The following is a 17,562-nucleotide window of genomic DNA, read 5'->3' as shown; positions in this document are numbered from 1 at the left end:
AGTGACTACACATCCTACAATGACACAAACACCTCACCAGTGACACAAGCACCTCACCAGTGACTACACATCCTACAATGAGACAGACACCTTACCAGTGACTACACATCTTACAATGACACAAACACCTCACCAGTGACTACACATCTTACAATGACACAAACACCTCACCAGTGACTACACATCCTACAATGAGACTAACACCTCACCAGTGACTACACATCTTACAATGACACAAACACCTCACCAGTGACTACACATCTTACAATGAGACAAACACCTCACCAGTGACTACACATCCTACAATGACAACAACACCTCACCAGTGACTACACATCCTACAATGACACAAACACCTCACCAGTGACTACACATCTTACAATGACACAAACACCTCACCAGTGACTACACATCCTACAATGAGACAGACACCTCACCAGTGACTACACATCTTACAATGACACAAACACCTCACCAGTGACTACACATCCTACAATGACACAAACACCTCACCAGTGACTACACATCCTACAATGACACAAACACCTCACCAGTGACTACACATCTTACAATGACAACAACACCTCACCAGTGACACTAACACCTCACCAGTGACTACACATCTTACAATGACACAAACACCTCACCAGTTACTACACATCCTACAATGACACAAACACCTCACCAGTGACACAAGCACCTCACCAGTGACTACACATGCTACAATGACAACAACACCTCACCAGTGACTACACATCCTACAATGACACAAACACCTCACCAGTGACTACACATCCTACAATGACACAAACACCTCACCAGTGACACAAGCACCTCACCAGTGACTACACATCCTACAATGACAACAACACCTCACCAGTGACTACACATCCTACAATGAGACAGACACCTTACCAGTGACTACACATCCTACAATGACAACAACACCTCACCAGTGAGTACACATCCTACAATGACACAAACACCTTACGAGTGACTACACATCCTACAATGACACAAACACCTCACCAGTGAGTACACATCCTACAATGACAACAACACCTCACCAGTGACTACACATCCTACAATGACAACAACACCTCACCAGTGACTACACCTCCTACAATGACAACAACACCTCACCAGTGACTACACATCTTACAATGACACAAACACCTCACCAGTGAGTACACATCCTACAATGACAACAACACCTCACCAGTGACTACACATCCTACAATGACAACAACACCTCACCAGTGACTACACATCCTACAATGACAACAACACCTCACCAGTGACTACACATCCTACAATGACAACAACACCTCACCAGTGAGTACACATCCTACAATGACAACAACACCTCACCAGTGACTACACATCCTACAATGACAACAACACCTCACCAGTGACTACACATCCTACAATGACACAAACACCTCACCAGTGACTACACATCCTACAATGAGACAGACACCTCACCAGTGACTACACATCCTACAATGACAACAACACCTCACCAGTGACTACACATCCTACAATGACAACAACACCTCACCAGTGACTACACATCCTACAATGACACAAACACCTCACCAGTGACTACACATCCTACAATGACACAAACACCTCACCAGTGACACAAGCACCTCACCAGTGACTACACATCCTACAATGACACAAGCACCTCACCAGTGACTACACATCCTACAATGAGACAGACACCTTACCAGTGACTACACATCCTACAATGACAACAACACCTCACCAGTGACTACACATCCTACAATGACACAAACACCTCACCAGTGACAACACATCCTACAATGACACAAACACCTCACCAGTGACTACACATCCTACAATGACAACAACACCTCACCAGTGACTACACATCCTACAATGACAACAACACCTCACCAGTGACTACACATCCTACAATGACACAAACACCTCACCAGTGACTACACATCCTACAATGAGACAGACACCTCACCAGTGACTACACATCCTACAATGACAACAACACCTCACCAGTGACTACACATCCTACAATGAGACAGACACCTCACCAGTGACTACACATCCTACAATGACAACAACACCTCACCAGTGAGTACACATCCTACAATGACACAAACACCTTACGAGTGACTACACATCCTACAATGAGACAGACACCTCACCAGTGACTACACATCCTACAGTGACACAAACACCTCACCAGTAACTAACCATCCTGCAGGTGACACAAACATTTCTAACAAGTCATCCAGTCACATCAAACATTACCTCATATTACTTTAAACCAGCATGGATCCACTTTAAAAAAAGATTTAATTGAAACACTGTTTGTTTGTTTCTATGTTGTTTAATGCAGCATTCAGCAATATTCCAGCGATATGAAACTACAAATTACTCGGCATGCATTACAGCATGTACTGTTCTGATGGTTAAGTAACTGTTAACACTGTGGTGTCTTACCTCATCGACTGGTGGAGGTGGGGGTGCTGACCTGTGTTTAGGGCGGGGCGGGGCTACTCTCTCAGGTGGTGTTGGTACAGGTTGTTGGCGACGTGAAGGTTTCGGAGGCCCTGGATACAACAATCACACATGTGTGTCATGAATGCGAAAACTGTCAAGGTATCCTAGCAACCTCTCCACTGACAGTGTTCTCACAGCCTAACTTCATCAAAGGATCATCAATAACATCCATCCAAGTTCCTTAACACCTGTGTCTCAACTGGAGCATGGTCAATACAGGAATTGAAGGTTCTAAACAAGTATTGCAAATAACTTACTCTATGTACAAGGGGCATTCAGCCATTTCATTTCATTTGATGATGGAAATGTTCAATAACATTACATATAAAGCTTTTTGAGACAAATACATAAATATTTTAGAAAGGTAAGAGAAAAAGAACTAATTCCAACAGCAAATTACTCATAATGATCAAACAGATACACATAACAAGCCTCATTAAATCAGCTTGTGAGAGAGCAAATGAAATAAAAATGCAATATACAAAATCATTTCTTGCATAGAGTTAACTTTGATGGTTGACTACATGACATGCTATCTAGAATCAACCAATTCACACTATGCCTAATCGGGCAGCCTGTATGTTCTACTTCACGTGGACAGATGACAGTGACCTTGCCCCTGTAGATATGTCTACCACAGACCAGCCAAGGGTTGAGGTTACCTTCAGACAGCGGCTCCACATAGTCCTCATCCGAGCTGTCATCACTGGGGTCTGGTACTGGAAACACATGACACTCATACAGACAACATCCTCCATTGGACATTCAGATTGTGATGAAGAAGTCGACCAAGTCTTTTGTAAGACAGATTAATGTACTGAATGATTCAATAGTTCTCATGGCAAAAGCTCATTCAATCTATCACATGCCCCAAACAAAACTAAACATCCTCCGTCTTTCTTTCTTAAAGCAAACTGCAGAAGTTGACTTGTGTGCCCACATGTTATAGACCTTGACATTAACCTGACCTTGAAGTCCTTACATGGACAATGTATAATAACAAGGCTAGAGTATACAGTTTCATAAGTAAACCTAAAATCTCTCACAGTACATCACTGGGGGACCCTCCTACAACACTACATCACTGGGGGACCCTGCTACAACAGTACATCACTGGGGGACCCTCCTACAACAGTACATCACCGGGGGACACTGCTACAACAGTACATCACTGGGGGACTCTCCTACAACAGTACATCACTGGGGGACCCTCCTACAACAGTACATCAATGGGGGACCCTCCTACAGCAGTACATCACTGGGGGACCCTGCTACAACAGTACATCACTGGGGGACCCTCCTACAACAGTAAATCACTGGGGGACCCTCCTACAACAGTACATCACTGGGGGACCCTCCTACAACAGTACATCACTGCGGGACCCTCCTACAACAGTACATCACTGGGGGACCCTCCTACAGCAGTACATCACTGGGGGACCCTGCTACAACAGTACATCACTGGAGGACCCTCCTACAACAGTACATCACTGGGGGACCCTCCTACAACAGTACATCACTGGGGGACCCTCCTACAACAGTACATCACTGCGGGACCCTCCTACAACAGTACATCACCGGGGGACCCTCCTACAGCAGTACATCACTGGGGGACCCTCCTACAGCAGTACATCAATGGGGGACCCTCCTACAGCAGTACATCACTGCGGGACCCTCCTACAACAGTACACCACTTGGGGACCCTCCTCCGTGATGCTGAATTGCAGAAATAGCTTGAACATGTTGAATCCATATCAATTCCACTTTAATAATTATTTTTCGGAACATTCTGACCATAGATATATCTATCTTGCCCTGAATTCAATATTAAAACTTATTATTGCAGCTAACACTTATATAAATACATAGCAATAGGAAGAAATCGGGAGGGACAAAGCCCCTTCTTCTTGACAATACATGTATGTTAGATTTATCCTAGTTTCCCACAAAGGAGCCTGACACTAGTCAATCAGTTAAATCAGTTTTGACTAACACCTGCAGTGACATTATCCGTTCCATACGAGTATCATGCTCCAACCTGTTCCCAACCTTGTGATGACTTCGGCTTGACTGCGACATCATTAAACAATGTCAAAGTGATCTGAGCACATTAATTTCAAATTGTAATATTTGATTAAATATTTAATAATACTAATTCAATACATTATAAGTATTAGCCAGACATAAAAATAAGAATTTTGGACAGAAAATATTGTAATAAGAGAATGATACACAACTCATCTTCACAGCAGTGCTTTCTGGGAACAAAGTGTCTATAATACATGACTCGACAGTATTTGTTTTTATTGTTTCTATATTGCTATTTTGCCATCAAGTTTGGAATAAACCCAGTTGTCGGTATCATTCCAGTTGTTGTATTCCAGGTTGTTTCAAGCTGTTGTGATGCTCCTTAGTCCAACTGTTCCAACAGGAAGCAGCACCAAGCCTACAATCGTGTCCAGCACCATCAGCAACCATCATGCAGGATACAGGAACATGGCTACACTATTTCACAGTCCACCATGGACTGTCCTATGTTGAGCAAGATGGCAGGCTAAACAAAGGGGGACTAGTAGATGAACATGTAAGCCAGACAGACAACTATGGGTTGCAGGTTTGTGTTCCACAACGTTATTTGTTCTTACTCTGTGATAACTGCATTGTCAGAATGGATTTAGGACACAGAATTCTAAGTTTAACTGACACAGGTTTACAGGGATAAAGAGGTTTCTTTGGCATTTCTTGCCCAAGAAGAGTGTGATGGGCTTGACAGTCTGAAGTCTTCCTGAGTCCATACACTTGCCATCTCAGTCTCAACAGTGAGCACCTGAACATGCACAAACTTTAAAGGATGCTTGCTGGTATAAGTTTGTGTTCACTACACAGCTCAAACTCTTCAAGTTTTTCTGAGGGTATATGTTAAGAACACTGAGCATCTATCTCCAATATTAAGCCATGCAGCCATAAGTCATAAGCATACGTCAAATCCCAATATTGCAGTACACAATCAGTTCCCATTTCTCAACAGATCACTTACAGCTTACAGCATATAGGATTACACTACTATCTTCTATGTGTTCTGTATCCTGTAACCTTGTTGTGTCACACATACCACATTATCAGCACCTCGCCCTTCACATTGAACGAGGAAGGAAATACTTAAATGTTTATCCTTTTGGTCAATTTGTTTATATACTGAAGTCCTGCTGTGTTCTAAAAGATGATCATATTGTCAATATGTGGTACAGCTCAGAACACAATGCAATACATTCAATGATAAAGTTATTCATGGAAGTAAGGATAACATATCTGGAGGAACAACTTCTTTATGACAATTACCAGTAGGTGTGACATTTTGGTGTAGTTTGTAACACAGTTATCAAGGAAGTGTCAGAACCTACACTGAAACAATGCTCCTAATTGTAACAAAGAAGTCGTTCATCCATATATCTTATCCTTGCTTAGTCAACTTCTGAATGCCTCTCAAAGAATTCCTAATTCATACAACTTCATGGTGGCTGAGTTCTCTTATGCCTCCATGGTCAAGTTTGTATTTGGCTTGTTTTATGTAAGAATGTTCATGAAGAGCACAAGCATGCACAGTCACACAAATAGTGTTGTCTTTTGTACTGTTAGATTCAGCTGTTCAGACTTTAGATAATATACCTCCTATAACTTCACTAAACTTTTCAGTTTCATGCAAATCTGAGTCCTAGTATGGCTACCGGTATATACATCATCATAAAGTTTCAGCCATCTGGATCTTCTGGCTTCTGACAAGTAGTTTTTTAAGGAGTTTCAAAGGAATTTTCAATTTTTAGGATTTCAAAAAGATTTCAGCTTTTACTGGCATGAACAAATGTGAGTCCAATTGTCTTGCTACACATTGTATCAATGTTTCAAATTCCTAGACATTGTGGTTTCTTAGACTAAGATTTTTTAAACAGTAAAGTTTGATTTTAATGCCATGAAGAAATCTGTCAGATTATGAAGTTGGAGATCCCCCTTGTCTCATGAGCTGTGTCTGAGAAGAAGTAGACTGACAGAGGTCAGGCAGACAACACACATCATGCCACGAGCTCCTGATGAGCACAGAAAGGGTCCTACATTTAATATGCACCAGCAGACATCCTTTATTTCTGTTTCCATATACAGCCCTGGGCATGCAAACTACAAGCTCCATCACAAGGGACATAGTTCTGTGGATATACCACCTACTATATTACAATGAATGTGACATTTTGGTGTAGATACTGTTATCAAGAAAGCAACTAAAAGAGGTCATTCACCGCTATGGAGTTGTGGCAATTACAGCCATCAACAAACTCACCAACTGAGAGAATGTTGAGTCCTCCACCCACCTCACCTTCCTCATGAGATGCAGACACAGCCATCACCTGCTGTCTCCACCAAAACTATATTCACTGTAAGAAGTTGTATGTCCATAGAACTATCTCCCCTGTTCATCATACCAAAGTTGTCATGGGATTGTAAACACATGGAAAGACCAACATGAAGTACGTAAATATTCAGTTGTAATCCCTTCTTTCAAGTTCACAATTCCTAGCTGTAGAATATAAAGACAATGCGTCTGATGCACTCTCTGAAGAATACATGTATATTAGTGGTAGTTAGACATTGTAAACCAGGCTTTGTGGTTTAATAACAACATTCAGATAGGAGGAAAGTCCATCTTTTATCCGACTTGGTATTGTCAAGGACTTACATTTGTTGGTGAACCTTTTGATGAAACAGGTGAATATATTCTTATGACTCTTTTATTGATAGACATGGAATAACAACAAATTTCCTAACATATCAGGGCATAGTTCAATCAATAATGCAACTTGCCAAAAAAACACAATTGTAACCTTAAGAGTACGCCTAGAGTCTCTTTTTAACCTATATTGCCATACAATGTTTCACTACTCACAAGGTGTAAAAAAGGCAGTAAACTCTTCTATAACACACTCTTACATCCAGCTTTCATCAAGTGTCAGGGAATGAAACTTTACAGAATGTACCGATGAACAGTGGGTGGGATTTAATTTGAGACTAGAACTGAGATGGTTTCAGTGTAGGATTATCCACAACATATTACCTTTAAATAAGTACTAACATAGTATTGTTATAAAGATTCACCAAGCTGCAACTTCTGTGGTAAATATAGTGAAACTATTGTACATGCATTTTATGATTGTGAATATGTTGCTCACATGTGGGAGCTTGTTCTCAACTGGTTAAAAACATCTGTGGAAGGAAGACTTGACTTCTGTAAAGAGAATATTTTATTTGGATTTAAGGGGAAGAATAACAACTCTCTCAAAGTAATTATATTAATCATACAAACTTATTGTGTTAAAACAATCACGAAAGGGTTTTCAGCTAAAGTTGAAATATATTCAACGTGAAGTTATTAGATACTACAATATGACCAAATTAATTGCATTCTCAAATTGCAATTATACAGCTTTCTTTCAGTTCTGGTCTTTCTTCCACAGACTTTTCAATCCCAGCAAAGAATATTAGTATGATATATTTTATGATTGTCTATATTTGCAATATAGTTTGAATGTTTGATGTATAAAGGAGTGGATTTTCAATAATGTATAATTGTTAAAATGTTACACATTGTATTTTATTTGAAATGTCAATAAAGATTTAAATAACTTTTTTTTTTAAATCACAAAAAAATAAATAAAAAAATAAATACTTTAATCAGGACCTGACAATCTAGTGATTGACATTGTGAGCAACGATCCACACTATCAGGTAGGTGAGCCTGACCAATTGATATGCTTGGTTGCCTCTTGAGGCCCATTGTAACCCTGAAACTCCACAGGGAAATAGACATAACAATGGTGCATTCATCTAAGGGGGTGAAGAGGGTTGGATGCCATGAGTGGACTTGACCTTGGTGGACTGCCCCAGTGGTTGCCTGTCTGTACTGACCATATCAGTGCAAGTACTACATCTGCTAACATTTACCTGTACACCTGACCAATCAACCAGTCATCATAACATGTATGCTCGTACAGCTACAAGATTGATGGTCATGGTGAAAAAACACATGCCTGAACAAAGTAATGCTATGCCAGGCTGTCTACAGCAAATATTTGACAACACACATGCAACACAACAGACCGGAGCACCAGTTACACAGTAATGATAGTCAAGTTTCAAGAAACAAGTACTCCCAGTAGCATAACAGAATATCTGCCTATCACTTACCAAAACAATCTGAATTCTCCAAACTGAAAGGCGAAACATGTCTCTAGTTTCAAGATCTAAAACAATGTAAGGTAATTATTCTGAGTAACTTAACAAATTAATTGCAAATTGAAGAATGGAGATCCTTACTAGGACAAAGTCAGCATAGTCAAAGATGGGCAATCCTTCATTTAGGTCAAGTTAAAGAAGGGAGATCCTTCTTTTAGGTCAAGTTTAAGAAGGGAGATCCTTCATTTAGCTCAAGTTAAAGAAGGGAGATCCTTCATTTAGCACAAGTTAAAGAAAGGGGATCCTTCATTTAGGTCAACTTGAAGAAGGGAGATCCTTCATTTAGCTCAAGTTAAAGAAAGGGGATCCTACATTTAGGTCAACTTGAAGAAGGGAGACCCTTCATTTAGGTCAACTTGAAGAAGGGAGATCCTTCATTTAGGACACAGATGAAGAAGGGAGATCCCCCATTTAGGACAAGGATGAAGAAGGGAGATCCCCCATTTAGGACAAGGATGAAGAAGGGAGATCCCCCATTTAGGACAAGGATGAAGAAGGGAGATCCCCCATTTAGGACAAGGATGAAGAAGGGAGATCCCCTATGTAGGACAAGGATGAAGAAGGGAGATCCCCTATTTAGGACAAGGATGAAGAAGCACAATCTTTCACCGAACCCAAATGTCAGACTTTTCCAGCAACATCTGAACAATCCAATCACTAATATCTAATCAATAATTCTTTTTTTTATAGGCATTGACTCTGAAATCTTTATCTGGAGAGTGCCTGATTTGAGACATGTTCAAGATCAGCAGTCAAAGCCTAACTAGCATGTACTGTGAAACACACATCATCCACATGAATACGACTGCTAACAAATAAGGGTTTGTAAACTGATCCTAGAAATATGTATGATTATCCAAGCTTTTCAAAGAAATTTATGATTACTATCAATCTTGATACATATATAAATGTTACATGAATAAACAAGCTTGGTTGGGTGGTCGGGTTATATGTTGGTTGGTTGGTTGGGTGGTTGGGTTGTGTGTTGGTTGGTTGGTTGGGTTGTGTGTTGGTTGGGGGTAGGGTGGGGTTGTGTGTTGGTTGTTTGGTTTGTGTTGGTTTGAATGGTCGGGTGGTGTGTTGGTTGGGTGGTTGGGTGGTGTGTTGGTTGGCCTGTGTGTTGGTTGGGTGGTGTGTTGGTGGGTTCGGTTGTGTGATGGTTGGGTGGTTGGGTTGTGTGTTGGTTGAGTTGTTGGGTTGTGTGTTGGTTGGGTAGTGTGTGTGTTGGTTGGTTGAGTGGTTGGGTTGTGTGTTAGTTGAGTGGTCGGGTTATATGTTGGTTGGTTGGTTGGGTGGTTGGGTTGTGTGTTGGTTGGTTGGTTGGGTTGTGTGTTGGTTGGGGGTAGGGTGGGGTTGTGTGTTGGTTGTTTGGTTTGTGTTGGTTTGAATGGTCGGGTGGTGTGTTGGTTGGGTGGTTGGGTGGTGTGTTGGTTGGCCTGTGTGTTGGTTGGGTGGTGTGTTGGTGGGTTCGGTTGTGTGATGGTTGGGTGGTTGGGTTGTGTGTTGGTTGAGTTGTTGGGTTGTGTGTTGGTTGGGTAGTGTGTGTGTTGGTTGGTTGAGTGGTTGGGTTGTGTGTTAGTTGAGTGGTTGGGTTGTGTGTTAGTTGAGTGGTTGGGATGTGTTGGTTGGTTGAGTGGTTGGGTTGTGTGTTGGTTTGGTAGTGTGTGTGTTGGTTGGTTGAGTGGTTGGGTTGTGTGTTGGTTGAGTGGTTGGGTTGTGTGTTGGTTTGGTAGTGTGTGTGTTGGTTGGTTGAGTGGTTAGGTTGTGTGTTGGTTGAGTGGTTGGGTTGTGTGTTGGTTTGGTAGTGTGTGTGTTGGTTGGTTGAGTGGTTGGGTTGTGTGTTGGTTGAGTGGTTGGGTTGTGTGTTGGTTTGGTAGTGTGTGTGTTGGTTGGTTGAGTGGTTAGGTTGTGTGTTGGTTGAGTGGTTGGGTTGTGTGTTAGTTGAGTGGTTGGGTTGTGTGTTGGTTTGGTAGTGTGTGTGTTGGTTGGTTGAGTGGTTAGGTTGTGTGTTGGTTGAGTGGTTGGGTTGTGTGTTGGTTTGGTAGTGTGTGTGTTGGTTGGTTGAGTGGTTAGGTTGTGTGTTGGTTGAGTGGTTGGGTTGTGTGTTAGTTGAGTGGTTGGGATGTGTTGGTTGGTTGAGTGGTTGGGTTGTGTGTTGGTTGAGTAGTTGGGTTGTGTGTTGGTCGAGTGGTTGGGTTGTGTGTTGGTTGAGTGGTTGGGTTGTATGTTGGTTGGGTGGTTGAGTTGTGTGTTAGTTGAGTGGTTGGGATGTGTTGGTTGGTTGGGTGGTTGAGTTGTGTGTTGGGTGAGTAGTTGGGTAGTGTGTGTGTTGGTTGGTGGAGTGGTTGGGTTGTGTGTTGGGTGAGTGGTTGGGTTGTGTGTGTGTTGGTTGGGTGGTTGGGTTGAGTGTTGGCGGTATGGGAAGAGATACTTTTGGTGTTCTCCTTTGACTGACAGTAATGGCTACTATTATTGGTGCTTGTAAACAAACTGTTGCCTGGCTTTCTACAGTGTTAACCAGCATAGGTAGGGGAGATAGGGAGACACGGCGAGACATTGGCAGGTAGTTCATAATTTTGATTCAGAGTTATGGGTATTTGGTATGAAGTGACAATAACTAAGAGAACATTTCCAACAGCACTTGTGTTTGTTTCACAGATGTGTCTTTCCTACATTTTCCCAAAAGTCAAGTAAAATAAGTTTAACTGAAAATCCAGCATTATGGACAGCATTATTTTTCATTTCAGCAAATCATAGCTGGTCATTTTGTCCAAGAAAATCCATTGCACCAGAAACAAAACTCTTCTAGTCATATGCTCAAACACAAATATTTCTGTCAGCACATATGTTTCAGGTTTCAGTGGATTCACAGACGGAAGTGTTTTGTTTCAAGATTCCTTGAACCAGCATCAATGAATCTCTGTGAACACAGTCAGTACATACAGAAGCAGGAGGAAATGGTATAGGGATAGGGGACTAACATAGCATAGAAAACATGACAACCTGGGTCTCTTTTAGAACCTTTCAGGGTTCCTCTTCGTGAAAGCTCTGCCTGTAGTTTCTCCAGAATTGTGCCACTGCGACTTAAATGTGTTGGGGAATTTGCTGGTTCTTCATAATCCTGATGTCAACAACACCCACATATAAGCAAGACGTAAAACCACAATGCTGCATTCTAACTGAGATAAAAAGGTCACCATTTGTTCAGGTTTTCCCCCAGGAAACCATAAAAAGATATGCAGATTTAGCAAGGAAAGTCAGGAGAACTGCTGATGTGTGATGTTTGTACCTGATCGTTACGGGACATACGGGTATAAGTGAAAGTGAATCAGAATGTTGTTTTAAAAATACTGTGAGCAGGACAACCCTTGCAGAGATACAAAGGTCCTTGCAGAGATGCCCCATCAGTTCATTGAATGTCTGTATGTAACTGTCAAACAACAGTTCCCTGAATGTCTGCACGTAACTGTCAGTTCACTGAATGTCTGTATGTAACTGTCAAACAACAGTTCCCTAAATGTCTGTACATAGCTGTCAGTTCACTGAATGTCTGTATGTAACTGTCAAACAGTTCCCTGAAAGTCTGTACGTAACTGTCAGTTCATTGAATGTCTGTATGTAACTGTCAAACAACAGTTCCCTGAATGTCTGTATGTAACTGTCAAACAATAGTTCCCTGAAAGTCTGTATGTAACTGTCAAACAACAGTTCCCTAAATGTCTGAATGTAACTGTCAAACAACAGTTCCCTAAATGTATGTATGTAACTGTCAAACAACAGTTCCCTAAATGTCTGAATGTAACTGTCAAACAACAGTTCCCTAAATGTCTGAATGTAACTGTCAAACAACAGTTCCCTAAATGTCTGAATGTAACTGTCAAACAACAGTTCCCTAAATGTCTGAATGTAACTGTCAAACAACAGTTCCCTAAATGTCTGAATGTAACTGTCAAACAACAGTTCCCTAAATGTCTGAATGTAACTGTCAAACAACAGTTCCCTGAATGTCTGAATGTAACTGTCAAGCAACAGTTCCCTAAATGTCTGTATGTAACTGTCATACAACAGTTTCCTGAATGTCTGTATGTAACTGTCAAACAACAGTTCCCTAAATGTCTGAATGTAACTGTCAAGCAACAGTTCCCTAAATGTCTGTATGTAACTGTCAAACAACAGTTCCCTAAATGTCTGTATGTAACTGTCAAACAACAGTTTCCTGAATGTCTGTATGTAGCTGTCAAACAACAGTTCCCTAAATGTCTGAATGTAACTGTCAAACAACAGTTCCCTGAATGTCTGTATGTAACTGTCAAACAACAGTGTCCTAAATGTCTGTATATAACTGTTATGTTACTGTCAAAAACCAGTTCCCCATTTGCATTAGGCCATGGAACCTTTTTATCTCAGTTTTCAACACACAAAAAGTGAAGAAGATGCCAAAGCAATAATAAACACAATATAAAATAATGTTAAAATGCAAACTAAAATAAACATCAAGTCAATTTAGTGAAACTATTTCTAATATATCATCAAAAAAGTGTAAAAAGCCAGAAATGGGTTTTTTTACTTGCAGAATGAAATGTCAAAGTTTTAACTATTTTGGTAACACGTTGAACAAATACTTTATGCTTCTTAAAAGATTTTGTTGGTTGATTCTTGAAAGCTTATAATTCTCTAGAATAAATATTCATGGTTTGCTTGTTTGTATTTTAACGACGGTCAATACACAATTCAGTGATTGACATCATAAGCACCGATCCACACAATTGGGATACGATGACATGCATCTTCAACAAGTCAGTGAGCCTGACCTCCTCATCCTGTTAGTCGCCTCTTATGACAAGCACAGTTGCCTCTGTCAACAAGCATGGGTTGCTGAAGACATATTCTAACCTGGATCTTCAGGGGTCTAAAATATTCATGGTGTTAATGAACGGATGAAAAGGATGACATTATGACCCAGTCAGACAGATGACATGAACTACACATCCCACAAGGAAATATAGCTAAAACCAAACAATAACAATGAACAACTATTCCTTGCTTAACATTTCTATAAATGTACTCCAATATAAATAATGAGATCTATACCAACGTTAGTCCATTAAACTAAAAAGCAGCTGATTGAAAATGATAAACTAATATCATGGTATAAATATAATTACATAAAATTATATAGAAAATATCAAAGATGTTAATCCTTGTGTTATCAAGCCACTGGGAGCAAGGCATATGCAAGAGTTATAAAGAAACAGGTAAAAGATGGTGAGGCATGCATGAGGTGCATATAGCAGGCAATCTGCATCAATGTAAACGAATACATTTGTCACATTCAAACAAACTTTAAATCAGGTTCTAAACACATAAAGACAAAAAATATTTCCCCATGCTGAATGTAGATTGTATTTTGCCATTATAATAACATCATCATAAACAAGAGTATCTATCTATCCATCATCATCATCATCATCATCATCATCAGAATGAGTAATCTTCTGGGTGCCACAACCCATACAATAACCAACAACATGTTCACCTTATCTGTGTACATGCATAACTAGGATTTCCTGATACCGTACAGATATTCAAGCACACACAATTAAATAATTAATTATGCTAGAATATGAAAAATGGTTATTCCAGTATATGTCATCAATGTCAAAGGTTATTCTTTGAGACAGAAAGTCTCATATAATCTTTTCTTCAGCTGTGAAATCATTGTGTATAGCTTAAAGTTTAAAAAAATGGGAAAAAAATAACAAAGTAGTTAATATCACGTTAACCGTCACATGACTCTCACATCAAACTCCACTCAGGTCATGTGACCAACTTCTTCCGGGAAAACTACTACGCAGAATCCTAAACATTGTACACATCAGCTGGTATTTCAAATACGTTTCTCAGGTATCGGAATCATGTCGTCGCGATACAATATCAGGTAAGTTGAGATGGTGCATATGTGCAGCATGTGGCAGAGACTGCATGGGGGAACTCACGACTCCCTGCACGTCACAGGCAGCAGTCACCAGGGCAACAGTCTGTATAGCAGCAACTTCACATCTGTCCTTTACTTCATAAAGTTAACAATTCAAAAATCACCCTATAAAAAGAATTCATTTGACCAAAGACAATATATTCAAATATATCTTTTGACTATCCATCATTCAAAATGGAAACATTCATTTCATAATATATATATCAAAAAGTTATTCCATCATAAAGCCCTACCTAATATGAAGTACCGTGGCAACGATCTAGATCCAGGAGTCTCTAAGAATCTCTTGTAATTCCTTGACCGACACTTAAATCCATTTTCATAAACCGATTCCGGCAAGTGAAACTGAAGCGGGCGTGAGAGCACCCGAGACAGTGTGTTACCAGTAAGCCACAACCTCTTATGTTCCAACATCACTGAACACTGAGCAGCCTCCTCCTCAGAAGGACACTAGCAAATGAGGGGATGATGATGTGCTGGGAGGAAATAAATACACACACCTGAAAAAAGTAGGTGAACATTTCCCAAGGTTTCAAAACAACTTAAATTCATGGAACATTGCTGCAATTATAACGGCAGCTTGTGTATAAAAAGCCATTAGGCTGATGAGAATTGTCCCCGGTAAGGCAGGTTGTGCATTACAACAAATTATTTCATTCTAGCAATGATGGGAAAAGTCATTTGGATTGGCCACTTTCACACAGAAACATACCACAACACTTCAATGTATTTTCAGGGTGCAAGGACACCAGCTTCCCATAGCAAAAGGCCGAAAACCTTTGAGCTTCGGGGCAAAGATAAAGTGCGGGAGTGTGCAACACATGAAATGCACATTTTCTCAGGGCTGGGTTTGGAAAACAACGAGGCCAAAACTGTGATGATGTAATTCTTTGGTTTTATGGTAACCTTTTATAAGAATAGCAGAAGAATCATAAGCTCATGTTTTTAATAATATTCTTCTTCCTAAAACTCTTTATTTCTATTTAATTGCTGAATCTGTTTAATTATTCCTTTCCTTTCCACTTATCCACAGATTGAAATTAGTGACAGCAAATCTTGGTATGGAGTGAAGCTTCTTGTATTGTCTTGGAGAATAAGGGGAGACAACTCTTACATGATCAAGATGGGAATGATAATAAAGTAAATCTGTAATTAAGAAGTTTAAAGTGGTTCTAATTTCTTTCTGTAATCACCTTTTATGCTGAAGATAATTAACCTTAAACTTACAAATCACTTTGTTCAAAAGCATTATTTCCATGAATCTTTTTTGAAAATACTCCATCCTAATGTGTAGTAAAATGCAATTATAATTTATTCCAGGAGTCCAAAATCTCTCGTTTGCATGATGAATGAAGCTAGTGAAACTGACATATCTGGGAACAAGCACCAGTTGTTATCTCATGTGAAGTAATTTTCTACAGGGCCGAATTGTGTGGGATGAAACACCCCTTTCCAGCAAGTGAACTGTCCTAGCCCTGATCCATCTGTTAGCTACTGGACTTGTCTATTGTGAAGAGTGGGTGTTGTGTTGGAACATTTATTTTGGCAAAGATCTATAATAGAGAGTGGCAATTATTTAAAAATGCTCTTCTCTTATCAAACAGTGTATTTATTTTCTACACCCATAAGTTTGTTCAACATTTCTAAGAAATATCTCATATTTCTGTTGAAATTTGTATTTTGAATACAACTGAGTTAAAATAGATAGATATATATACCGGTATATATACGTATATATTACTAAAAAAGTACTATGCAATGACTATATGCATATCTCAGCAAGAAGACTAGGAAGCAAGCTAAACGATATGATCATGATTCTATATAACTGGAACATATTCTTTAAGGAAAAAAACATTTAACTATAATTTGAAATTACCAGACTTTGTCATTGTACTTTGAACTTTATTAGATAATTCTGGTCATGTGACTAATAGAAAATTCATCGGAAGTGTGTTAAATACGCTGCCTGATGTCACTAGTGCAGGGAGTCGTGTCATGGGTCCACTAATCGTGTGGGAATAGACAGCTTCCCATATAGCCAATATGCCACTTAAAGGACAGATAATTACTACAAAGTGAATTCCATGCTCGTCAATTACACAGGCTGGCTTGCATCGGTAAGTGTCAACGTTGCAGATAATTGCAGCAATATTGAAGTGTTGGATGCCTGCGGGACTGTGTAAACTAATTTGGGTCAGCTACATCTATATTAGGATTACATTATCATCAAAATAAGTACAAATCTGTTACTTGTTTCAAAATGTCAATCAGCTGACAGCAAAATGTCAAAGTACCAGTTTAATATGATTTAATGAGTTCAAAGTTCATTGCTTTTTTGTTTATCTCAAAATTATGTGGTAACATTGATGATTTGAAGGCATGAAACAATTATGAAATACATTTCAGTTTTGATATAAATCATGAACAATATAGAAGTCAGTGCAGAATCCTGATACTCTTGTCGTGCATTGTTATAACATACTGTCATCAGCCTGAACAAGTTACACAAACATAGGATCCAAACTGTATGTGGCCACACCATGCCTGGACCTTGTACAGGAGTGGATGCACACAACATGTCACATCTAATTTGCATTGTAACATGTCAATTTCATGGATGATTATGGAAACAAACAAACTTTCTTTGTACTTAGACTTACAATGTTTTTACTGACAAAGTCGGATGCCGATCGTCAGATTGCCCTGATTATTGCAGAATCATTGACATTACAAGCTCA

General features: G+C 39.8%; 1 protein-coding gene across 6 annotated transcripts in view; it reads right to left on the bottom strand.

Moving 5' to 3' along the window:
* LOC139453302 (lymphocyte cytosolic protein 2-like) overlaps nucleotides 1–17,562 on the bottom strand; it is a 68,802-nt gene that overhangs the window by 28,403 nt on the left and 22,837 nt on the right. For 4 of the 6 annotated variants that reach the window (XM_071234951.1, XM_071234954.1, XM_071234953.1 and 1 more), the window contains 3 exons: nucleotides 11,830–11,947; nucleotides 3,210–3,266; nucleotides 2,488–2,597 (listed from right to left, as the gene is read on the bottom strand). In XM_071234951.1, the coding sequence (XP_071091052.1) occupies nucleotides 2,488–2,597; nucleotides 3,210–3,266; nucleotides 11,830–11,947 (285 nt within the window). The remainder of the gene's footprint in view (nucleotides 1–2,487; nucleotides 2,598–3,209; nucleotides 3,267–11,829; nucleotides 11,948–17,562) is intronic. The other 2 variants (XM_071234955.1, XM_071234956.1) reach the window with 1 other exon arrangement.

The sequence above is a fragment of the Haliotis cracherodii genome, unplaced genomic scaffold (genome assembly GCF_022045235.1).
Source record: "Haliotis cracherodii isolate W230 unplaced genomic scaffold, xgHalCrac1.p SCAF_9, whole genome shotgun sequence".
In the NCBI taxonomy this organism is placed as follows: domain Eukaryota; kingdom Metazoa; phylum Mollusca; class Gastropoda; order Lepetellida; family Haliotidae; genus Haliotis; species Haliotis cracherodii.
The sequence above is the reverse complement of the archived record's forward strand: the minus strand, read 5'-3'. Positions and strand labels throughout refer to the sequence as shown.